This window comes from Patagioenas fasciata, chromosome Z (genome assembly GCF_037038585.1).
Source record: "Patagioenas fasciata isolate bPatFas1 chromosome Z, bPatFas1.hap1, whole genome shotgun sequence".
NCBI lineage: Eukaryota > Metazoa > Chordata > Aves > Columbiformes > Columbidae > Patagioenas > Patagioenas fasciata.
In genome coordinates, this window is record NC_092560.1 from 4735144 (window position 1) to 4761478 (window position 26335).

General features: G+C 38.3%; 1 protein-coding gene across 1 annotated transcript in view; it reads right to left on the reverse strand.

Annotated features, from left to right (window-relative positions):
- RASA1 (RAS p21 protein activator 1) overlaps positions 1 to 26335 on the reverse strand; it is a 59917-nt gene that overhangs the window by 2644 nt on the left and 30938 nt on the right. The window contains exons 9-23 of the mRNA XM_065860331.2: positions 24825 to 24903; positions 21879 to 21999; positions 19989 to 20145; positions 17625 to 17712; positions 15345 to 15422; positions 13952 to 14109; positions 13604 to 13680; positions 9661 to 9833; positions 9291 to 9450; positions 8991 to 9133; positions 8142 to 8257; positions 6895 to 6981; positions 5181 to 5248; positions 2903 to 2991; positions 279 to 356 (exon numbers count right to left, since the gene is read on the reverse strand). Of these exons, the coding sequence (XP_065716403.1) occupies positions 279 to 356; positions 2903 to 2991; positions 5181 to 5248; positions 6895 to 6981; positions 8142 to 8257; positions 8991 to 9133; positions 9291 to 9450; positions 9661 to 9833; positions 13604 to 13680; positions 13952 to 14109; positions 15345 to 15422; positions 17625 to 17712; positions 19989 to 20145; positions 21879 to 21999; positions 24825 to 24903 (1672 nt within the window). The remainder of the gene's footprint in view (positions 1 to 278; positions 357 to 2902; positions 2992 to 5180; positions 5249 to 6894; positions 6982 to 8141; positions 8258 to 8990; positions 9134 to 9290; positions 9451 to 9660; positions 9834 to 13603; positions 13681 to 13951; positions 14110 to 15344; positions 15423 to 17624; positions 17713 to 19988; positions 20146 to 21878; positions 22000 to 24824; positions 24904 to 26335) is intronic.

A 26335-nucleotide genomic window follows, 5' to 3' on the forward strand; every position in this document is an offset into this window, starting at 1 on the left:
GCCAGAATTTCTAATCCCCATAGCTATAAAATCTGTTCAGGCCTCTCATATCTACTAAGGCACTAAATTAATAAAGTCTAAGATAACATTTGATGTTTTTAATGCCATATGACAGGCCAGAACCTGCCGTTTCTAAACATAAAGAACTTAGTCAGTTACAAGCATTCAAACTTGTGTGAGCGCTGATGCATTTTTGAGCTACTTAATAAGAAGTGTGAAGAATTTTCTTTTACAATGCTGCCATGTAACTTCCAGTAAAGATTTTCTGAACCACTTACCCCGAGCTCATCCAAGAACATGATCATGCGATGTTTGTTGCTCTTGATGAAAGGATTTACCCCTTCCATATATGGCTCCTGGTAGTTTTGGAAAGTATTAATGAGAACAAATTAATGCCAATGTAATTGTCATACCTGAAGACAGTGCAGCCAGACAAATGACACTGCTATCCAAGTATGCTATATGGAGTGATTTTATTTTTTCAGGTGAATTTCTACTATCAAAAGACTACAGAATTTGGTGTTATCTCATATTCAGAAGATTCAGAATCTCTGATTCACAAGTTTTCTTACAAGTGCGTACTGACGCGAATTTGCATTAAGATGATCACCTCTCAATACCTACCTGCAATGAAGAAATGCTCAGTTTTCCAAAGGTATAATCAAGAATAAGTGCCCTCTTTCTTGTTCTTTCATTAACGCTCACATTCCAAGTTATGTGTGTCAGACAAATAACTTTGTAATGCCAGCCTGAAGTCACTTTGTTTATGCCTAAGTCAACAGATTTGGTTTTCAACCAGGTTTTGGCCTGGGAACTGAGACAGACCAGTTGTTGCTGGCATTCTCTTGGTGTTATAATAGAATCTTTATTGAGAGCTGGAGCTTTTTCATACAATAGGTACACTTGATTTACAACATTAATTACGTCTGGCAATATGGAAATGAGTATAAATAGCTCTACCACAGAAAACACCCATCTAAGGAATAAACGTGGGGTGAAAGCAGGTGAGGTGGAAGAGTCAGAGGTCGGCAGTTCTTAATTTGTTTCAGAATTAGATAATCTACACCAAACTCAGAATTTAGGCCTCATTAATCTCAATGTGAAAGTTAATTACTATATACAGATGGAAGATGTGTGTGGAAGGCATTTCAAGGTTGTATATAGAAGCATGCCACACAACATCCTTCTCTCTAAATTTCGAGATACGGATTTGATGGGTGGACTGTTTCATGGATGAGGAACTGGGTGGCCACACCCAGAGAGTTGTGGTCAATGGTCAATGACTGGATGGACACTGGTGACAAGTGGTTGTCCCTCAGGGGTCCGTACTGGGACCAGAACTATTTAACATCTTAATCAATGACACAGACGGTGGGATTGAATAACACCAAGCTGAGTGGTGCAGCTGACAACACCTGAGGGACAGGATGCCATCCAGAGGGGACCTGGAGAAGCTCAAGAAGTGGCCCATGTGAACCTCATGAGGTTCAACAAGGCCAAGTGCAAGGCCCTGCACCTGCTCAGGGCAACCCCAGTATCAATCCAGGCTGGGGGATGAAGGGAGAAGGACTTGGGGGCGCAGGGGATGAAAGACTGGACATGAGCTGACAATGTGCACTTGCAGCCCAGAAGATCAGTCTTATCTTGGGCTGCATCACAAGGATCATAGGCAGCAGGTGGAGGGAGGTGATTCTGCCCCACTCTGGTGACACCCCCCTGCAGTGCTGGTCCAACTCTGGGTCCTCAGCACAGGACACACATGGAGCTGCTAGAGAGGGGCCAGAGGAGCCACAGGAATGATCCGAGGCTGGAACAGCTCTGCTGGGAGGACAGGCTGAGAGAGCTGGGGTGTTCAGCTGGAGAAGAGAAGCTCCAGGAAGACCTTACAGCAGCCTTACAGCACCTAAAGGAGACCTACAAGAAAGCTGGAGAGGTCTTTTTAGAATGGCATGTAGACACAGGACAAGGGGTGATGGCTTTAAACTGAAACAGCAGAGATTTAGATAAGATATAAGGAAAAAATGAGGGTGCTGAGAGCCTGTCCCAGGTTGGCCAGAGAGGTGGTGGATGAACCATCCCTGGAGACACCCAGGCCAGGCTGGACGGGGCTCTGAGCAACCTGAGCTGGTGAAGATGTCCCTGTCATGGCAGGGGTGGCACTGGGGGAGCTTGGAAAGCCCCTTCCAACCCAAACTATTCTAAGCTCCCATGATCACTGTCACACACAGTAGGTATCCTCCTGATGCCTTCCCATCAAAGAGTCCCAGTTTAGCAGTTCTCAGTGGCCTTTTTCATACAGATACTCCAAAAGAAAATGTCACCATTTTACCATCATGGACACTTCCATTGTGGTGGGATTGCTGCCTTACTTTCCTCTCCAACTTCTCCACCCTAACACAAAAATACTGGGGTATGACTACCAGCCCTTCTGCTGCCAAGGGAAAAAAATAATGTTCCACATTCTTCCATGGTAGGCTTTAGAAAAACATCTGATGAATTTGTCTGCATTTTCATATTATCAACATATAGCTGCATCACACTCTGATACCTCCTGGTGTGATCATTCTCTCATCTGTTAAGACCATTACTGGTGTTTTTACTACCAGACTGGAAACCTTCATGGAACGTCCTAAATCATTAGTATGAGTTTCTAGATAGGTAATGGTTCCTCTTCCCAATTTGCCCAGACTTCACGTTTCTAGTTCAGACTAACACCCTGTTTAGCTCTAAATGAAGAGGGCAGAAGCTACTGCAGTAACGAGGCCTTCTTGCTGATGAGGACAAAGGTGGTTTCAGGCTTTGCACAAGAAAACAGCAGCAGTTTTGCTTGTATTAACAGGAACATTGAAATGTATTGTAAGCATAGTTCTAGGCTGTTCTCTGTGTGTAAAAGGATATTCACCTTAGCTCCAAATTCAACCAGATTTGCTAAATTCTGCACAGACTTGGCGACCAGCGTCAGTGTTCTTGCAGCAGTGGGGGAAGGAGAATCTGGCGGGAATAAAAGTACAGAATTACTGGCCATTCCGTGTAAAACAAGCAGCAGTCACATGAAAGTAAAGCTCTTCTCCAATTCATGTTTTTTCACAGAATAAGATATTTTTAATATTAAAAGAGAACTGCTTGTGGAAGATGTCACTTGGTCAAGTAAAACTTGTATTGCTTTAGGAATGTCCGCAAAAGTGTATCAGTATGAACATCTGATTTTCTGTAACCATTGCATGCAAAATAAAGTCGTATCAGAGAGAGGTGAAGTAAGAACCATTTTTACAAAAATGAAATAGTTCTGTTGAAAGGAGGATTAATTGTTAGAATAAAAAAAAATAGATGTAAAAAAAAAAAGCAAGTTGACCTTTTTTCTCATTTGTGTATACCATGTAAGTGGGCTCTGACAACTTATACGAATTATACTTTAAGTTAGTGGCATCAGGAGAACAGAATAAACATTACATGTAGTCGTGGCTTGTTCTTCCATGGAATTACAGTCACTTGCTGTACTTAACATTACACTGAACTCTTAAGTACCTTGTTAAAACTTTATTTTCCAGCAAGTTATATTACCCAGTAGTATCTTAAAAAATTATTTGTCTCTCCAATTACGGTAAATGGCCTGGGATTGCTGCTGATACTGAACCGTATCTGTACACCCAGCCTTCAGGATACTTTTGTCCCTATTGTGAGAAGCAGTAGTCAAGAATTTTAACTGGAGGTACATGAGCAGGCCTTTGACAGACAAGCCTAAAAGGGATCACTCTAATTTATAGGTAACACCTGCAGACACGGTACAACTGAAGTTAGGAAGGACCTAACTTGCAAATTATCTGAAGATAATATAATGCTAAGTAAAGGGTCACTGTGTACCAGGCATTTCTGAAACGCTTTCTCCAAAGCATGTATGGAAATGTTACTAAGAAGAACATTCTGTTCAACACAACCCTTCTGATGCAGTATAGCTTAACAGAAAACATGCTACACTGCCTTAAAAAAAACTTTTTGAATCAGATTTCCGATTTCCTCCTGTTTCCAAATCAGCATTTTACTGGTAAAAAAAAAAAATAAAAATCAAGAAACTGCTAGAGAGGGAGGGAGGAGGAACAATGGCTTGTGCAACTAAATGCCCTCGTTTGGGATTATCTTTGCCAAGAAAAAAAAAAGAAGGAAAGCAAAGGTGAAGTATAACACATACAAACTTTTAAAACTAAGCAACTGTCTAAATATTTTAACTTCAGAGTTTTCAGTAGTTTATGCCTTTCCTTTTTTCCTCCCACAGAAATTAAAAATGCCCACAAACATTTCTAGGTGCATAGGGCAACTGCCATGGGATAATCCATGCCCAAGGAAAGCCCAAGGAAAGCATCACCGTGGTCCCTGCTGCGTGCCACCATCCCTGTCACCCCCGCAGCTGTTTTTGGGAGAACGATGCCACCTGACAGGGCCAGCACAGCCGCTCTGCCATCCTGTTCTCCCAAACGGGAGCGCTCCCTGGTGCAGTTCTAGCTGACCGCTCCAGACACGCTCCTAAACACCACCCCACTCTCTCATCCTTGAGATTCCATATCTCAGATTGACTGTACTTAGCGAGTCAACAAAGATTTCTCCAATGGCTGGAAGCACTCTAAGCAGGACATTTGAACAAGTTACTCAAGCGTGATTTTCTAGGTGCACCAACGTGCTGCAAGCTCTGCAGACGTTTTTTCGACTTTATAAATCTTGCTCATTTAAAACATACCATTGAATTTCAGGCGTTAACTTTGGCACTGGATTGTATTCAAAGTGACATCAGAAGATCACGCACATTTCTCACACTGCCGGAATATAATCTGCGCTGCCAGACTTCAGCTCAAAATTGTGTTATTAAATACCACAGTGTATATTTTTCTGACTTTAAAACGACATTGGGGATAAACACAATCTAACCTTTGAGGGTGAAAACCATATGTGGGGTGCATTATGGAGGAGTCAGTCAAGTTCTAGTTGAAGATGTCCCTGCTCATTGCAGGGGGTTGGACTAGACGGCCCTAGAAGGTCCCTTCCAATGCAAGCCATTCTATGTTAAGTGACTTGGATAACATGACTTTGGATGCAGCATTCAAAAAACCTTCGTATTTTCCTACATTACACACTACAGTAATTTCATGTCTCCTATGGTATAAAGTATGAATTGAATGTGAAGCAGTTACCTGAGATGATATTAAACATCCTTGGGTTCAGGATAGCAGGACAAATCAGTCGAAGAAAAACAAAGCCACTGAAATAGGAAGAAAATGATATTTTAAAAATAAAACTAGAGAATTAATGTAAAATTGTGTTGTCATTAAGGATTAAAGTTGGTGTGGATTAGTGTGGAATCTTTTCTGCACCAACCAACCAGCCTGCGCTCTGTGAATACGTTAACAAATTAAGAATATCACGCTATGACTTCAGCTACGATAAAAGCTGAAAGAATGGGCGTATTGATTTCCCAATTAAGGTGAATGATTGAAACCACATAGGAAGAACTTAATTGTAAAGTTGGTCACAGACCACGCCAGCTTCACAAAGCTCCTGTGTAACCTCAGCTGGGTGTTCCTGCTCCGGTGGGGGATTGCACTGGATGAGCTTTCCAGGTCCCTTCCAACCCCTGACCTTCTGTGATTCTGTGAAAACAGAGGATCCCTGGTCTCAGTTCCCAGAAGTTTTCCCTTATCTGCTACAGGAAGGCTTCCATCCCACAGCCACTGATGTCCATTGATGTCCATACATTGGACATTAAGAACAATTTCTTCCCCAAAGGGCTGTGGGGCATTGGAACAGGCTGCCCAGGGCAGTGCTGGAGTCACCATCCCTGGAGGGGTTTAAAAGGGCCTTAGACGAGGTTCTTAGGGACGTGGGTTAGTGCCAGACTTAGGCTGGGGTTGGACTTGACCTTAAAGGTCTTTCCCAACCAAAATGATTCAATGATTCTATGACAGTATGCTACAGTGGAAAAATAATTAGGTATCTGCTACTTTCCTCCACAAATTGCTCCCACCTGGAAAGCTGGGAGCAAAGCACTCTGCTCTGTTCTGACTGCAGAACTAGGAACTCATTCAACAGAAACCCAGAACAGCCTCAGTACCGTGAGGAAAATCTCACTTTCTGCTAGTAGCCGGAGTACAAAACATCCACCTCACATTCATCTCGATTTCAGCTAATTGCTGCGCAATGAAGTGACATATGGATGAACTAAAGAAATCTGAATAATCTTTTATCTTTTTCAGAGTGCTTGGACACTACCAGACGATTGGTCTTCACTACAGTAACACCAAAGCCTGACTGCCTATTGGAGAAGGAAGGGCACTTTACCTTGCCTCTTGATAAATACACAGTGACCATAATGTCCACATTACTTGAAAATTACACACATTGTAGTGAGGTTAACACAACTTCCATATATCCAAAACATATACTGTTATATATCTGTCTTACTTCTCCAAGAACCATGATTTACGGGCTGGGAAGACAAGAGTTCTTGGCCATACGCAAAGCTTCAGAGGTCACTGCTCTCCACAGGTCTCACAAAGGTCAACTGTTGCTTTCAGAGAAGTTTTTCTTTCCCAGCACGACAAACCATTTTAGATTAGTTGGTAAAACTTGACAAAACACAATAAATTACAAGTTAAAACTATACTAACCTCTATACTACATCATCTTATTCTGGCAAGGTTTTAAGAACATGATCAACAATTTTGCAAACTCATAGTCCTTAATTCGGGATATTATGCCTCAAGCATCATAAAAATATTAAACGTTTCTGTAGCTGAGGTGAGTACTACAGAGTTTTGTCACTGAAAGGAACGTGGATGGGCACTCTGAAGTATGTCCTTAACAAGACTTGAAAAGATTATTTTCAGAACAAAGTGACAAGTAACTTACCTAACAACCCTGGTTCTCATGGTGGTATTAGCTGGCCACTTATTTTGAACAGATTTCTGTAGGCACCCATAAATATACCTCAACGTCCTGCAAAAGTAATAGCTAATTACTCATTCCATTAAACTTACATAATCAAAAGGGTCCAGACCAACCTCCCACTTGATGCAGAACTAGTATAAATTTTAACGACAATTTAGACATAAGCTTTAAATTAACTTTAACTAAGAGTTAAATTGTAAATTAATACATTTCTAAAGATTCAATTTCTAAATTTACAAATTTATATTAAAAATAGATTTATAAATAGGAAGAGAAACCTTCATTAATACACAATTCTATATGCAATTCAGTAAGAATTAAGATGTTCTTTATTTTAGCTGTTTAAGTAGTATTTCCATTTAAAAAAAAGACAATTTTGAAGGTTTGATTTTTCTTTTCTCCTTTTAACTGAACAACAACTACTCTTTCCATACATGAAGGTGTTTAAGAGTCAGGCAACCACAGCAACAGTCCGCTCCCATAAAAAATGGGAAAATTTTGGTGTATCTCAGAAAATTCATCATATACTTAAAAGAAGGGCAACTCTTAATGCTAACCTTGCCAGTACTAACACAAAATAAATACTTATGTGCTACTCTGCCATCTCAAAATTGAGGATTTTGTTTAACATCTGATGAGAAAGTGAGAGAAATCTGTTAGTGCAAGCCCCCTATTATTGGATGGTTCAAATCTAAACTATGAACACAAGTTATTTTAGCAATTAAAAGGAAGAATAAAGCACCTTTGCATTTGCCAGAAAGACAGAAGCAATCCTAGCACAGTATCATCCTACTACTGCCTGCTTCTGTTTTTAATATGCTGTTAATAATTCCATCTCTCTATCAAGGGAGGAGGACTGGAAATAATTTGTAATCAACTTACACATACATGATTATATGCTAACTACCTCTGTCTTCTACCTTTTTGTGGAAATATGAGCTTGATTATTTTTCTTGTTCTTCTTTCCCTGACCTACTGGGTCTAGTAGTTTCTCCTTCAAAGAAAAGCCAGAGGCTTTTGCAAAAAACACTATTAAATCCTGAAAGTGTTATTTGTTTTTCCCCATCCACACTCCTCTGTGTGCACAGAGCAACCCTAAAGACATTAACCTTATGACGAATGGGTAAGAACATCATTTTAAGGTGCAGTGTAATTCACACAAACAAGAGATTTCAAATGCAAATCTGAGCAGAAAAGTGCAAACTTACGGAGGCAGTATCTCTGCAGCCATGAATATTTTCTCCACCAATTCTGAAAGTATACTAAGTAGATGTGCCAAATTAGTGTTTACATCTTCGTTTTTTTCTAACTTCGAGGGATTTAACTAAAACAAAAAGAGAAAAAATATGTTTCTTCTCCTAACAAGAACTACATATTTATTTTCATAATATTATACACTGAATACTTCCTCAAAGTAAATTAAATATTCTGCTGCTGTACAAGTCTTTTACAGAACTCACAAGTCTGTTTCAATGGCTACTCTGGAAATATGGATAGTTTTAAGTTCTAATACACTGGGCTAAACAGCTCACATGTTCACCATTATCCATCCACATCACCTTTTTGTCTCTTTCCATCCAAATTCCTGAGGACTCCCATCCTTTCTACAATTAAGTTAAACACAAAAGTTAGGAGGGTCCTTTTAAAAACAGCTTCAGAGCCAATAGCAACCATTTAATATTCAGGGAGTTTTAAATTAAAACTAAAGTTCAGGCATTGACTGCTACAGTATCTTGTGTTTAGTAGAAGTTACTTAGGTTAGGACATTCAGTAACTGCTACAGAACAGCCTACAATTGCTAAAGAATAAACAGATAATTTACAAAAAACAAACAAAACAAACTTTAAAAGTTCTACTACAGATATTGTTCAAAGCCAAAATCTAGGGAAAAAAAAAAATCTCTTAATAAATTCAGTTCCTGTATTTCTCATGTGAACACATTTTGCTTCTGAGAGATTAACAAATGTCCCTGAAGCTAATATTTAATGCAAACATAAAACAACCGGCAGATTCTGTCAACAAAGCAAAATGTTTAGAAATGCAGTTCAAGGTATCACCTCACAGGACTGCTTGCTCTCCATTATCTTTAATATTGAGTCTTTCAGTGCGTGGTGAACAAAACTTGTTGCTGTGGCTTTCATGTACTGCTCCATCAGGGTACTTGCTAAAGTGGTGGCACGGAACAAGGTCGTCGCTTCATCTGTAACAAAAAAAAAAGACAGCAAAGTGAAAAGTGGAGAAAAAGAGACAAAATGCAGAGGAAAAATGTGCTGTGTTTATACTTTGTTGTAACCAGAGGAGGTGGAAAAAAAGGAAGGCCAGAGTTCCAGTAAACATCAGTGTAATTCAGTGCATACCTTCCATGCTTATCTCCCTGTCATTTAGTGTTCGTAACAACAAAGACTCAAGCTTTTCATGAAGAAAAATCTTCAATAAAATGCCAGCTAACAGCGTTCTGTCCTGTCCGCAAACATGGGATAAGGCATAGACTACATGAAGTTCTTTCTGGAGGATAAGCTGAAAGAAAAACAGAATTTTAAAACATTCAGAAGCTTTTCCTAATGTGTAACAGCTTTGGAGAAACTGATCTTATACATCTGTAGAGATATATAGACGTCACTATAAGTATTATTTAATGATGTCAACCAGCGTTATTGAGATCTGTCTTAAACAACCAAGAAAATGAGTTTTGCCAGATAAACCAAGGGAAGTTAAACAACTTCATACCTCTTTAAACTCACTGTACTCCTCTTCTGGCATGATCTTCTCCATAGAATATCGTGCTCGAACACGCAAAGATCCTGGCTCAATACCCTTTAATGGCACATGGGAACTGAGTTGAAACCACTCATCTGTTGCATGTCCTTTCTGTAATCGGCTTAATTGGCAACGCATAAACACTTAAGAAAAAAACATGTTCAAATAAGTTATCTCCAGCAAAACAGCCCTACTATGGAATAAAAAAGATGTTTAGTTTCAGCACACGTCATCTTGTTTCAGAAAAAGAGTAATCAAGATTTTTGCCATTAATACATTGACAGATTCTCACTTCAATGGTTTAACAGACCCCAGTAAACTGAAGCAGAAATACAAAGCTTTTAGTAAAGGATGTATACATACACATTCAAAAACGCTGCACAGATATCGACACGGTTTTCTTTGTTACACTCAAGCAGTGAGTAAAAAATGTGCTACTCTGCAAATCCAGGTGGTGGTCAGAAATTAAACAGAGATAAAGTGTTCAGAATTCACTGTCCTCTTTCCGGCCTTGGGCTCATACCACCATGAGGTACACTGCTCCTTGACCGCTCTGTAACCTCTTAGTATTTATCATTATCATGTTGTTACGGCTTTCCTGAACACGGCCACATGTATTTTTTGTACTAACTCCCAGGTTAAGGCTGTAATTTTCATGAAAATTACATAAAAAAGTGTTCCGGAGCAACCTGCTGCCCAGATCATGATGGAAGTCAACTCGAGAATGGCCAACTCTTTAATTCAGCTTTCAGTGGGGCTGGTACCCTGAAACTGCCGCATTTTAGCCTCTCAGTCTGGATCTTTCAAACAAACACCCTCACCCTCCACGACTTTCACACCTCCTCACATTAAAAAGAAACAAAACAAAACCGAACCGAAGCAAAACCAACCAAACAAAAGCACAAACCCAAGACTTTTCCTAATTCTGTTCATACTCCTGCAAAGCCCATACCCCACGGCACCTTGCAGAAATTGTCAACAGCTCCAGACGACTTCCTGCAGACCCGGGGTCGCAAATACACAGCAGGATATCATTTGATACCGGAACAGGAAAACTTCACATTTATAGTGCTCGCTTCAGGACATTCCTCTTGCGTATTTCGTAGTCTTTGTGGCTGATAAACTAATACAAGCTAATGCCTTCAAATCAGTCAAGTAGTGTGGAAAACAATTCATCATCACCTGTTACTTGTCACCAGTGTGGATGGGACTACGTCTTTAGGCCAGATTAAGTGACTTTCCTAGAATATTTCTATTGGTGTTTTGCTTCTTATTTTACTTGCACATATAAGGCACGTGTATCTCTGGTGAATTAAATGCAGGATCTAGAATAAACTGATCATTTCTTTTTTCCCTGTGGTTGTAGTAGCACTTCATAGCTATAATGTAAATGCTATAACCTTGCTTTGATTTTTTTAAAAAAGGCCATAACAGAAATATCTGTACAAGGACTACAGAATAGTTGCTGTTGTAATTTATATTCAATAATTTTAAAGAAACAAGACTTTTTCCCATGTAGCAACTTGCACTGAATTGGGAGGCCACCTTCAGCAAGAGATGGCTATTAGTTGAAAAATTCAGGCTGTTTACACTTCGCAATCCAACCCATTTTGAAAGAGAAATACACAGAAAGTCATCAAAACAAACAAGAGCTGATCTCCCCGGACACAGGTAAGAATTCACTTCACAATGATCCTGATCCAGAATGAATCACAATGTTTTCTAGGAGTAGCATTGGTACAGAAAAGGAGAAGACTGAGGTTTCCTAGTGGTTTATTTGCTAAAGAGAATTCAAGCATAATATTTAGTAAAAAGATTGTATTTTGATTGTTAATAATCAGAATCTGTTTGAACTTCAGTCTGTTCCAGTCCTCAGAGTGGAAATTAACCTGAATCTACTATGAAGCCTTTGTCTAACCCAGCCAGAACAAAATGGAGCCATCAAAAAAACCCTCGAAGAATTCTGATTTCTGTTTCAGAATCAAAGCCATTTGAAATCGGGAGAAAGAGGAAATTGCTCAATATATGGACACACTAAATCTGCCTTTTGCAGCCACAAGCCACTGCCTCGTTAGCACAGCTCATCCTCCTGTAATTCTTTACTAATTCACTTTGCAGCAGCAGGTGAAGTCTGCTAATACATTCTAGGGTTTTTTTTTTTTCAAGACATATTATATATTTTTATTTGAATAAATCCTTCTGCAGCTTTCAGTTAGAGAAAGAAAAATCTAAGTAGAATTGATACTAAACTGATAGGTTTCATTTCTGACTATTTGATATACTTCTGAAAAACAAAAATACGACAATGATTATGGAACACTCAAAACAGGCAAACTTCAAAGACTAGAGAACTCACAAAATATTTTAAAATACTGAAAAAATTAGCCTCCGTGGTAGTATCATTTTGGTATTTAACTTGTATGTTACGATGAAAGAAACAAAGCAGTGAGACCAAAACCAGAGTTTTGGGCGTTCAGTCTGCATTACATGGTGAGAAAAGCAAGCTGAAAAAGCTGATTTAACCACTAAACTGGGAAATCAGTAGTGCCAGAATCCCTGAGAACCAGGGCTGAAATGGAGAACATGGAAAAGAACTAGTTCCCCTGTTATTGAAGAATTCAATGGTTATTCAGGCAATGTAGCACACAGGTATGCTAGATAACGTCTGGTTTCACTCGTGTTTTCCCCTGCACTTCACATATTTGATAGGGTTGGGGATATCTGCAGAGATGTGCGTTAATTCAAGTTAACTTAGTCTAATCCTTATCCCAAAACGTAACGACTGTTGGGTGATGCTGTACGAGTGTTCCTAACTGCAATCAAAGCGCTCGCCCGATCCTGCTCCTAACCCAGGAAAGGAAGAGTCCTATCACCTCCCATCAGATGCATCCAAAGCCAACACAACCTCCTTCGTCTAGACAGAGAGGAGGAAACTACAGAAACACTCTTAAAGAAGTTACTTAAGTATCCCATTCGAGAATTAAGAGCTTTGGCGTGAACAGATAATGAGTTTTCCAGCTCAAATGAAGAGAAGAACAGTACAAAAACGTGGTCACAAAATCAAGAAATCAGCACTGAAGCACATAAAACACGCCAATCGCACGATATATGCAAAAACTGAGAACTGCAATAGATTATAAATACTCTGACAGGCTTTGGAACAGATGTCTCTGAACACAATAGAAAAAAGGAAGAGAAATCTTGGAACAAATCTGAAGGTGGGTGGGAGGCAGAGGCTGAAGGTGCTGCAGAACAAGTAAGGTGAGAAACAAGATACCTTGATTAACAGAAGAAAAGCATATTGTGTGGGAAGAGAAATAAAGAAAAATTTAAAAGATATTCTCTGTAAGAGCTCAGAATCCACGTTCTTCAAACCAAGAGCTTTATTTTCTTGAAAGCTGACAGGTCTTACCAGCATGCCATTGCTGGAGCAGAAAAAAAAAACATAGTTAAAGAAATAGCTGTCTAGGAAACACAGGGAAAATAAATTATTGGGGACTTCTGTAGAAGGCAGAAGAAAATATGGATCCTTTCCATGAAAAGGAATTCCATGGAATTAGGCTTAAAAAAAACCCTGTGGAACTTATAATTTAATGGAGCAGACTAATACTGGCAGCTTCTCTTTCCCCTTGCTCTCTGGTAAGCAGAGCCGTTGTATATAACGCAACAGATACTCTAGAGCAGAGCTATAGGAAAGCCACGGGACTGAACTACTGCGAATTTTATTACTAAAAAACATGCAGGTTAATGGAAAGCCAGTCCCAGCTACCTAAAACATACAAGCACAGCAGTATGGCGAGCATAAACATGTACTTAATTATCTTGTGAATGATATTTGACAAGAGTAATGAAAACCACACAAAGTGTACATTGCTGACATACATACATGCATCTTTTACAGAAAAATACTTACATATATCTGGATCTTTACTCTTCTTTGTTTTGTTACTAAGGCTTATTTCAAATCTATTAATATCAGATGAAAGATCACTAGGAGAAAAGACAGAAAGCCTCGGTTAATACTATACTTGGCTGGCATTTAAGATTATTCTAAAATCATTTCAATCCTGAGTGTTCATTATCAATCAAAGGCACTTATAGTAATAAAGATATTTAGGTGAATTTGGCTGAAAGGTTGCTGCTTTATAACCACACAAACAGTGTTTTTAAAAAGCATATGCAAAACAGTACAGTGTTAAGAATCTTAGATGCAACGCAATTTACAAGTGAAATTCAGTAATTCAAGAAGATTAAGACTCACTCAAAGACAAATTCTTCCGACCACACAGGGTTCTGCCCTTCCCTGATATGTGTTTTTGCTACCTGGACACTGTTCAGGTAGATGTTACAATACGGGTTAGTAAAATGCTTCACTGGGAGCGTATGAGCTTCTTCTACATGCAAAATGAGACTGCTGACCTAAGGGGAAAAAAAAAGCAAACATACACAAAATTTACTTTTTGTTCCTAAAACAGAAACACAGAACACACAAATGGATTATTTTTTATCCACTGTGCGAAAGTTTAACATCAATATATGAGTACTGAATACAAATGAAAATTTGCTAATAAAAAGAGCAAAGAACAGAAGTAATGGAACAATATTTTAAGAAGCACCAGTGACAATAACCCAAATAACTACTGAAAACAAAGCTCCACCCCCATGTTTTTACGGCATATCGCCACCTTCTTTTAAAAAAAGCTTGAGGCATTAGAATTTGGAAATACTAACTTTGCTATGAAAAAATTTACTGAAATCAAAGACTGGCACACCGAGTGAGAGCCATGAACAATTCTAAACACAACGGCTTATAAACACAATGGCTTATTTGGTGCTTTCCTAACAGATTATGTAAAATTCCCTTGTGCAACTCATTACATTCTATTCCTTTATGTAGATGGGTATTGTTTTCTCTTTTTGAAGTACATAATTATTTCAGACTGTCACGCTCTTTGCTTTTGCAGCTTGAAGCCCCCAATTCCACCTGCTGTTTTACCTGTGAATTTCAGAATTATCCGAACATCTTTAATGTTAACTACAGACCAGCTGTGTGTCCTGGAAACACCCTATTTTATTCCTTTCACCAACTATACTCAATATTCCTAACGTTCAAAAGTATTTGGCGTATTTTCCTGTTATTCTCCAATCATTACAGACTAACCCATTTCTGACTATCTGTTCTCTACCTCTGAGGAAATTCTCACACATTCAGTATTTTTAAGAGGGCAAGAGAAATTAAGCCACGAGCACAGCTCAGCATTTATTTGTTACTGCAAATGCATAATATTAAATGAGTATCTTGTTTACGTGTCACATCAAGTCTGTCCAATTTCTAAAGCCTCCTGTACGTGGTAAATTTTAGAAGACAAACTTCTTTCTGCTTTTACTCAAATGTAGTCAGAAAATAACACCCAGCAATAAACATGCAGACTGCCTAAGCCACTTTACTTTTTAGGCATGTAGATATTATAACGAAGTGTAAGTCGTTCTCATTGGTTTCCCAAGGGTAGTGCATAACTCCAAACAGGAAAGTAAGTGCATGCTGGATTTAATACTGTTGAAAGGAAAATTCTGATATTTATCAGTATTGTTTTGCAATGAGGAGACAATACATCCCTCTCCATGCACCGCCAACCCCATAATATCAGCTTCACCTGACGAAGACGTTTATTTGATGTTCCTGGGCTGGTTTTTCTCAAACTGCAAAACATCTGCAGAGCTTTCATCCAGTCCTAAGAGGGAAGGACACAGAATAATGTAATAGAGTTAAGCCAGATGCAGCTTCTTGCAGTGAACAGACATCTAAAAAGTGTACATGATGTTTTCCCTTTCGCTTGGCAAAACCTAAGTTTTCCGTAATTTCAGAGTATGCAAGTTTGAATATTAAAGCAAAATTCTTACCTTTACTGACCAAAACTTAATAAAGGATTTGCAAATCTGAACCACTTTCTCTTTCAGAAATATCAGGCATTACTAACGGATATACTGTGTGACTTTTTCCAATTTTCCGGTCTAGTAGTACTACATGAAATTACAAATGCTGTATAAAATGAAGCAAAACTTGTTTGCTTCTGAGAAAATTACAAAATTACTGATTATTCTCTCCAGTACTTCTGCATGGCAGTTTTAACAAAAACTAAAACAACATTAACAGAGAAACACAGAGCGCACATTCAACATTCCCCACTTTGCTTACAAATGCGAACAGAGTGGATGGATTCCATTTTGAGCATGGAAATAAACAGGTTGTCTAACACCAAACTGACTGTAGAAGCTTTGTGTGTATTTTTTTAAACAAATAAGCTGCTAAGAGGCACTGCCAGGTCACCTCGGAAAAAGTCACCGCAGAGTTGCAAAGGGAGGAGCTCTGCAAGGGGCCTTTGGAAGGTGGGAGATTTGTTAAGCCACATTCTCTTGCAGAGCACAAAATTTAGGTTTTGACCAACAGCCTTAAGTTTGTTATCTCAGAGACCCACTATCTATTCTCAAAGTTCTAAAACGTCATTGAAAAAGCCAGAGAGCTGTCTCAATCCTACCCCTTTATTTAAAATCACAGGAACGCGTCCTGCAGGTGTTCTCAGCTTAGAACACTTTGCAAGTCGGGTTTCAGCTTTCACAACCTTCCACGGAAGAAAAAGCTTTCAGATGTGCATCGCAAAGCTCCAGCAGCTCATTTCTGTATTCCCAGAAGGAGCAACTGAAGAAACAAATAACTCCTAAATGTCCCAAGAGGAATATTTCCTGGATGCACAGGACACCTCTGCACTCACTCACGGCAGGAAAACCTTTCCCGTCAAACGTCAGATCTTACAGCATTGAGAACAAACATGTGCCGCAGCGAGAACAGCGACAGCAGCATTGGAGACCACGATTTACACTTGCTTTTGTTCTGCACATAACAATAAAGACAACATGCACTCCACAGGATGGCACAGCTTTCAGATTTATTTGTCACGCAATAAGAGCCTCAACATGCAAACAGAACTATTCTTCTAATGTTAAAAAATAAAGAATGCTGAACTTTCTCAAGAGACAAATACCTATAAACTTTCCTGAGCCAAAGCTGTACTATTAAAAAAAAACCAACTGTATTCTGTATGAATGAAGTGAACAGCCTGTTAAGCAGATCAAGACCAAAAGCAGATTATACAAAATGTTCAGGGAACAAGACAGGGTGTTCTGTCTTCTACAGATTCTTAATTCCTTTAATTTCTAGAACACAAAGGACATTGCAGATGTGACAAATGTACAGTGATGAGTGTGGAAATCAAGGTATACGTTCTCAATTACTATACAGCACGCTGATTCTCAAAGACAGTAGAAGTTGTGTGACAAATGGCACAACATCATTCTGATGTCATCTCAGCAACTTTTACGGATGTGTATTTATTTAACAAGAAAATTAGCGCTTTCCTTTATATAGAGGATAAGAAGAATACTTAATTTATATAGCCTTGATGCTCTGGTGAATAGCAGTCTATTATGAGTACTCTAAACAGCTTTAATTCCATTCAAATAAAATCAAACACAAAGCTTAATAAGTATATTCCGGGGTTGTGGACTTTCAGAGCTAAAACCTTAATAAATAAGGACATTTTCTCATCTCACCTCCTGCTGGTAAGTGAACTTCAGAGAGTTGGGCTCCTATCCTACAATTCTTAATCAGCAAACATAACCACTAGCAACTAAAGGATGCCAAATAATGAAACCTGTCCAATTTAAAAACCCCAAGGGCAGGTAACAGAGCTGATGGATTTTCAGCACAAACTGTTCCCCTTATAGATCCACTTCTACTCCATTTTAACACCTGCTAATGTAGACACAGCCACTACTTGTGATACACATGCAAAGCTGCTTCAAGGAGGACAATATCATTAAACACCACAAGGCAAAGAGTTACTTCTTAAATTATATTTAACAACAAAAACTCTCACCTGAGCTTGTTCTGGAGTTTCGCCCGCGAAGTAGAAGATGTAATGCTCTTCACTAAAGTGCTGAACTACTATCTGAAAACAGTTTGGCCTTAAAAATAAACAAAATAAATACAAGTTTTAGTAATTAACAGACACTTCCACTTGTTGATCTGTGCCAAAATGAAGTCTACACTGAACTAATACATTTCTGCTCTCTGTAAGAATCATTGAATCAGTTCTTTGTTCTGTACATGGAGCATCGTCACACACGGAAAGAGGAAGAACTCCAACTAGAACATTCCCCAAGTGCTTCAAAACTCTATTTGTTTTGAATGCATTATTTAATTTTAAGAAAACAACAGTATTGTTAATTTGTTTTGGAATATTGAGAAGCTTTTAGAACAGCTTGTACTGAACAGGTGTGCGTGCCGACTTAAAATCAAGGCAAAAAAAGGCATCTGGTAATGGACAAGTCAACAAGGACTCTTCCTGGAAATGTGAAAAGCAGGAGAGGTTCAGCATTAGTTCCCAACCAATTAATCTAACATTAAGGATTTGTTCTTTCAGGAGTTTTGGAAACAATATTAGCAAAAGAAATTCTCTGAACGTGTCCCATGGTTCTTTCGAGTCATGTAATGTGTACCGGATCACACACTAATCACTGAATGTATGTGACACAAACCTCTACAATCCTAAATACAATTATAGTGCCTTTGCCATTTTGTGTTCCTCACTTGCCAAAAAGTCAACCAGAAAAAGTATCGTTTTGTTAAATTACAAGCTATTTAAAGCACACACTTCACTCGTGATCTCCCACACTGTGCTCAAGGAAATTTAGTTCTCCCAAAACCAGTGTTTACATGAAGTATCCCCCTTCACTTGCAAAGAAGTTTCGGTCTATGTGGATTTCAGCACCTGCAGAAGCGCTGACACAGCAAAAGGGATGTAGCCGGGTCTGGGGTTAATTAAATCATCACCACAGAAGAATCATGCAAAGTTACAGACTTCAATGTACTTATGAGACAAGGGCAAATGCAGTTTTTGCGTAAAATGCAGGAGCAGCTTCATCTCAGCCGCAGTTTCTCACTAAGAGCTTCCTAAGCTGGTGTGACCATCCATTTCCTCCCCCACATTTAATGGCACTTACTGTCCAACTTTAACTTACAGCACAGTGTTTCTTAAAAGCCACTTAAAAGACAGTCACGGTTATCCAAAATATTGCTTTTTACAATATACACCACAGCTTCTTGTGTAATTGCCAAACCACACATGGAATATTTCAGTATTTTTTTTATTACTGTTCTGGTACCCTTTACCTAAATTCATGCTCCTCATTCCATTAGTTTAATGAGGGTTTTTCCAAACAACAAAAAAACACCACCACAACAGATCAAATAAAAGCACCAGTCCTGCTTCTTAAGAAATGACACTGATTTTAAGTGTCTTGAAGTTTTCTCACACAAATAAATTGACTATGCATCATTTTTAATATATTAAGATCCACAGGATAACCATAATATTTATCTAACACTTGCAGAAGTAAGTGAACCTATTTCTTCTACATGACATTATAATTCAGGACGGTGGAGGCTTTTTTTGTAACTACCAATGAACAAATACGTAAACTCACTCTTGTTTGTTATTAACAATATCGAAAAGATTTTTGATTCTCAACTTCTTTGCTGATAATTATATCCCTTGAAGCTGATGAATTTTGAGTATCAAAGTATTACAGTAAATAAGATCTGATGTGAAAATTGTCTCTGAATATAGTAATTGTGTGAAAACAATTCCTGAGGCTGTTGACTTTTATGAACTAGTTTACTGCTAAATTGGTCTAATGTAACAATAGTACTTGTTCTTAAATAGGAAAGCACTTCTAGACTCCATCTAACTAAGTTTGATTTCAAATACCTATCAAGAAAATGCAGATCTTTCAGAACTGACAGAATTCTTTATCCTGTCAATTCTTGGTTGAAAAGGATTAAACCCCTCAGATTATAATCTCTAGTGTCTGTAAAATGAAACATGGAACAATTAATGCACTCAATATTCCAAAGTGGCAACGCAAAATAAGCTTGAACCATCATCACATCTTCTTCCACAATAAAACTTTAATACTAAATTTTAAAATTTCTAACTGGATGTTGTTTATGTATACAACTGAGTTGCCATGAATAAACGACTTACTATTCATCAGGCACATCTGGCTACATATTCTCTTGCACTCCACATCAACTAGAGGTTCTTGGTATGAACCAAGAGCCACATTACAAGCCAGGGCTACTCGTTTGCCAGCAACGTGTTGCCCACGTCTTGTACGTGTTCCAAACCAGCAGTCGAATCTCCTGCCGCACATGTGAGAATTAAAATCCAGCGTCTTACCTGCCAAACAAACTGTCGTGTACTCCATAGACAGAACACACGCTAAGGTCTATTAGTCCTTTAGGTTTTGTGGCTCGTTTTTCACTTTCAAAATAAATAAGCTGGGCATCATTTCCCTCTAATATAAAGTACAAGTTCTTCCATCTCTTTCCTTTACCTGTGGAAATGTCAAGCAAAAAGTCATGATACTCTTTAAGAACGTATAAATTTTGTAAATGCAGGGAACAAAACAGAGCAGTAACATTTTTGTCAAACTGCAAAGAGAAGAACAATGTATAGGTAATCACACTAAAGTTATAATATCAGTACACATACTCAATTTTCTGCAACATGTGGCTAAATCCAGACCCTCTTCAGAGATGCAGGTAGAGTTGGCAAAAGGTTCCCTAAACATTTTCACTAATTTCCAGAGGATTAAGCAAGTGGGGATGAGCTGCTGGGACACTGAGTTCCTGGCAGTGTTAAGACTCTGCATCTACACAGTTTGCAAATAATGATGCTCTGTATCCCAATTCATTACAATTTTAATCAAGAAATAGACTCTCAACATGAGAAAGTTACTCCCAGACTCTGACTGATGTTTAACAGACTGCATTACAGTATCTAAAAACAATATGGCTGAAGATATGGGAATATGCTATATGCAAACTTAAATCAGAAGCATGCTCCAAATGCTCCTATATCTAAGAATTTGTCTGGTTCTACTTGTTTCAGAGAAAATGTTCTCTGAACTACAACACAGTGGGAACTTTCTGCAGCTAATTAATGCATAAGTCATGATACCATTTAGAAATAAAAAAAGCCTTACAGCCTTAATTTTATACTCTGATCATCACAAATCCACCACAGGCCTCAATAAATGAGTAGCAGCAGTGTTATGAATAGACAAATCTAACATCCAGTTATTACACTCTGTCACCTAGATGGAAGAGCAATTTTATTGAATTTGCTCCATATGCAGCTTTGTGCATCTCTCTACACCCACTCGGTACTCTGGTTTGCACATTTAAAGTATCTCATTATCTGTGTTCGGTAATGGCTTTCAATAAATTCTTATTTGATTCCTCACTATGACATCCCTCTACACATTCTCTCAAACTCATCCTTCTCAACAGAAGGGATGATTTCCTTGTTCTGTTCAGAGGGCCTACAGTTTGGGGTGGTTTGAGTTTTTAAATGTTTCTCTCATATTTAGCTGTATTTAAAATCATATTTTCTCAGTTCTGTTTGGTATCCAGATTGCTGACTGTAACCTACCCTTCTAGTTACAGGCTCTGCCATTTGCCTACACTTCCATTAATGCCGATTTTTTAAATAGTAGAAATGTAACATTTGGTAAGGGACTAGCTTACTCAGAATTTGTAAGACTTGCTCAATAGCAACTCTTCAGGGTTATATTGAGTTGAATCAATATGTATTTGTGTGTCAATGTATTTCTGTGCATTATGGTGACTGTCCCAGTGTTAGAACCCTAGAAAAGTAGATATGTATCTTGTACCGCAAAATATACATTTTAAATTTAAAATTTAAAACATACGACCCAACTTGGAATAACAAAACTAAATCAGCTGCACCCTCCAATGAATGTAGAGATTTATACTACTCCAGCTCTCTCTAATCTACTCTACCAGCTAGAATTTAATGATTTCTATATTAAATACAAACACTTTTTATTATAATATACTTAATTTAATGAGTTCGAAGGCTACCTTTGACAAGGATGCCTAGTTCTTGTGCTGTGCTCTGAAGAGCTGCCAATCAGCGTTTTCACACTGCATGTAACTTCATGCTTCGCATTGTTCTATTCATTCTATATTAACTTCACTAAGGATACATGTTCAGCTTGGAGAAGGCAGTTTTTTTAAGTACCAAAAAATAAACATAACTCACTTTTTTTCAGAAGATAACCTTTTTTCACAATATTTTTATAAAAAGCATCCTTTGTTTTCCGACGAATTGTATTGTAGATTTCTTTGCCATCCAGTGTATCATTAAACACTTGTTCTTGGTGCTGGTAAACATGTAAGAAAAACATATATTAAGCTCAGAAATCACCATTAAAAATTGCATACTATGAAGCTGCAACGAGCATCATCTTACTGAATGCTACTAACTCAGTACTATTGTTTTCTCTTATGCATTCTAATAAAGCAATATAATTTTTCATACGATACCCTTGCTAGAAATGTAATATAACTATTTCCATAATTATTGGAGAAAAAAAGGTTTCAATAAAAACCACTTTCTAAAAAGTACCATTGTGTATTTTTCATCCTAAATAAAAAGCAGGATCTTTCGTTATGATTTCTATTAATTTATGCAATTCTAGTTTCTAACTTTATCTAGCTTCTAACTGTCTTCAATCAAAGCTTTTGGGACAGAGTAATCATGGATAATCACAATTAAAATTGACTCACTCAAAGTTGCACAGTGCCTAATTAATCTCATTAGAACTCATGTGTCCTAATTGAGTAGAACTCAAGACAAAAAACAAACAAACAAAAAAAGCAGGAAACAGAAAAAGGATAAATTCACACATAAACTGTAGGATCTGGAATGCAAGTAACAAATGAGAATGGCCAAAAGCCAAGCCAAGTTTGACCTTGCTGAGTAAGCTGATCAGCAAAAGTTCTTTAGCTGTAACAGAACTTGAAAAGCAAGACTGTCAAGTAGTGAGAACAGCATCGAGGTGAACAGTAACAGATGAACTGCCTTATACTAAATATTCTATTTTTCTTCTTTTTCTATATATCTACAAGAATTATGATTTGGAACAAAAAAAGACAAAAATTACTTTGGTAAAACTACTTTGGTAATACTAACAGGAATTACATGACATACAATGGAAGAAACATCCAGATGTTTATGAGCTCAAGATAATTTCCACAACATAACTGCTTAAGGAACAGTGTGCAAAATAACAGATTTGGTGACAAGTATTTTAAAGTATATTTCATACTAGACACAGGAGGTCAATCAAACTGACTTTAAAAGCATGCAGGACTTTTTGAAAGACGCAGAACGTGGCGGTGTGAAAGGGAGATAACATAAAGCCGAACATAAATTGTGCCAGTGACCACTGAACTTTTAAACAAAGAAAGTAACAAATATATCTGAATATGTTAAAGTAATCTGAAGTAGTATCACAGGGAAAATTAGTCAATGCAGAGATTATTAATACAGGAACTCTAAGTACATATGCAAAAAGCTAAAATGAAGACAATTACTGCCACGATTCAAGAGCATGAGGGAAGTTACCAGTGAAGCCTTCCAAGAAGCAACCTCAGGATTCATTATTTGCTTTTTGTCTCAGCCACATTATCAAGCACAAGCAAATAAATGAGAAGCACTGATGATCAAGACAATCAGCAGTATACAAAAGATCGTAAGAACAGTGTGTAAGTCTACTAGTACAACAGAAAAGTTACATCTGTTGATAGTTACCACTAGAAAACAGAAAATGAGACACCTGAACGGCTGCGTCACTCACGGGAGGACTGAGTTATGAGATAACGTGGCTGTGACAATGTGCTGGGTCTGGCAGGGATGGAGTTAACTTTCACCACAGCAGTCCTTGTGGCACCGTGTTTAAGTTTTGTGACTAAAACATTTTGGCTGTTGCTGATCAGTGCCTGCACAGAGTCAAGGACTTCTCCATTTCGTTCTCCTCAACAAGGTGGCTGGGGTGGCAAGAAGCTGACCGAAGGGGTATTCCCTGCCATATAACATCATGATCGGCAACAGAACTGCGTGTTTTGGGGTGGGGGGGGGTGTCTTCCTGGGTGACCAGTGCTCAGAGACCACCTGGAAATCAGTCTGCTTGTGGGAGGTGGTGAGTGATTACACCTTGGCACCCCCACCAACCCTTTGCTTCTTAAACTGCATTTGTCTCAACCCAGGAGTGTCTTTGATTCTGTGCCCATCACGCAGGAGAGGGGTGAGCAAGCAAAGGTGTGGGTTCTTAGCTGCTTGTCAAAGTCAACCCACCACAGAATACGACACCTGTTCTAGGATATTTCTCCAAAGCATTTTCCAGAGAGACAGGGAATTATGCATGACGTGGTACTCTAAACTGTGCTGGTACATGGCATTTTAAAAAAGGAGAGCTGGCACCAAAATGGTTGCCAGCAGCGGAACTATGAGAACATTACAAAGGGACAGGATCAGCTTTGGTACACTTAGTGAGCTAAGGGAAAAGAGAATAAATAATCTCATATTAATAAAAGAGATCTCACAAAGGGGAAGGAATTGACCATAACTCTATTTAGGGAGGAAATTAAACTTCTAAGCACTGAAAGTTTGGGAACAGAGAGGGAACAAAACATACATGTATACTTCATAACTAACTATATGCTTATGAAAAGCTAGATGATGTGGTGTGGTTACTACTGGTGGTCTCTTGGAATGAACTTCTGCTACAGGGCCAGAGTGCTCCAGAACAAACCCTGCAGCAATCCCTGAAGCTCTTCCATGCACACAGGCTTCCTCTGGCAAAAGAAAAACCCCAGACCCAGGAGAGAGAAGGGGCAGCCTGGTTCTCACTAACACCAGACTAAGGTTAAGCCAGGGACCAGAGCAAGTGCGACAGGGCAGAGGATGAATACGTCAGGACAGAGAGAGCTCACCATGTTTTATATAGACTAAAAGCCACCCCTTGGTAAGGTAATGCATTTGAGGATAAAACTAAAGAAACACATGCTAAAAATATTAAAATAGGAGATGATACTTTTACTATCATGGGTATCTCTGCTGTAATTCAGTTCCCATGTTACAAACTGATTTGATGATGATTATATCTGTGTCTCCAACAACAAATGCCCAGAGATTAAATCTTACCTGCATGGGAACAGGGTCTTTAAGGTAATATCCCTCTACAATTTGTTCCTTTCTATAGTGCTCAATGATGTCAGCAATACTGTTCCAATAAGAAAAAAGAGGATTAAAATGTTAAACAGGCTAGATTTTGCTCTGCTTGAGAATGTGCATAAAACCACAGAAAACTTTCTCACAGTTTTAATAAAATCAAGTGTCAAACATCATAATCTCCTTCGTAGCAATGAGAATTTACTAATATACTGAAGTCAAGAAAGTTCGCTAAACTGTACTCAGAATGTATTAATTCTAAACTCCGCAAAATATTTTAATTAGTTACTTAAAATGCTAAATGAGGACACAGTCAAGCAGCGCATGTGCATTACCAGCTCTCCAACCAGGCTGAATAATAACTGGCAATAATTTTCAAAGTCCCAGAGTTACTAGGGAAGGGGAATGGGAGAAACCACATGTGTAGAACAATTTCGTTCTAGGAGGACAGGAGTAGAAAACAAGATTTGTAGCAGAGTTTACAGAGATTATACTTGGAAATCACTGAGCTATCCTGCTAAATTAAATACTCAATCAATAACACTCCTCTACAGGAAAGCTTGCATTTTAATCACCAGATTTGGATAACAATTACATTTGGGAAGCTGAGAAGCTGTGATAGCTACAATCTGAAATTCAAGACTTTCGAGTTACTCTTATTTTTGCAGTTACCCGAAATTCACACCATAATAAAGAACAGCAACATGGACACAATAGAAATTAATCATTCATATGCAAAATATCAACCTAAAAAAAAGAACTAAACAATTCAGCAGGAAAAAGAAAATAGTGTGTTTTCTCACTTCACACATACTTAGCTGTGTGTACACGGATAATAAACAAAGCACATAGCAATGAAATCTTCGACCTGTTACAATTGGATACAGTTGTGTCCAATACAAGAACAATATCTGATACTCTAAGAATAATCCCAAAAACATTTAAATAAAGCAATAGCAAGATATCTGGTCACTTTTCTCTCTCATTCTAAAGCTACAAAGTAGCGCACACTTGATAAAACAATAAATCTTCCCAAGAATACTTTTTTCTTTTTCAGGTCTGTAGAATGAAATGAATTTTTATTTCAGTATTACTGAAGTAAAATTATTTAATTCAATTTTTACCAAGATGCGATCTGCATATGCCATTATTATGTCATTATTTTCTGCATAAAAATGTAAACTGCCACACCACAGAAAATAATGACTCGTGTTCAACAGGTACCACAAACACCTTGTAGTAAGTAAAACAGCATTACACGGTTTTACTCATCGTATCAAGAATACCTTGACTGCCAATGACTCCTCTCCTTCCTCGGTTAAAAATGCCAGCAGGAGTTCCTCAATATTAGGAGCAGGTGCCTAATTTCTTCCAAAACAGGCTGAAGAATAAGCTCAGTTGTATTTGAAAACTCCCTTTTGCAGTTTATATAGCCTGGGGTTTTCTGCCTCAATGGAGTGACTAAGGGCTTGTCTCTGCAGCCC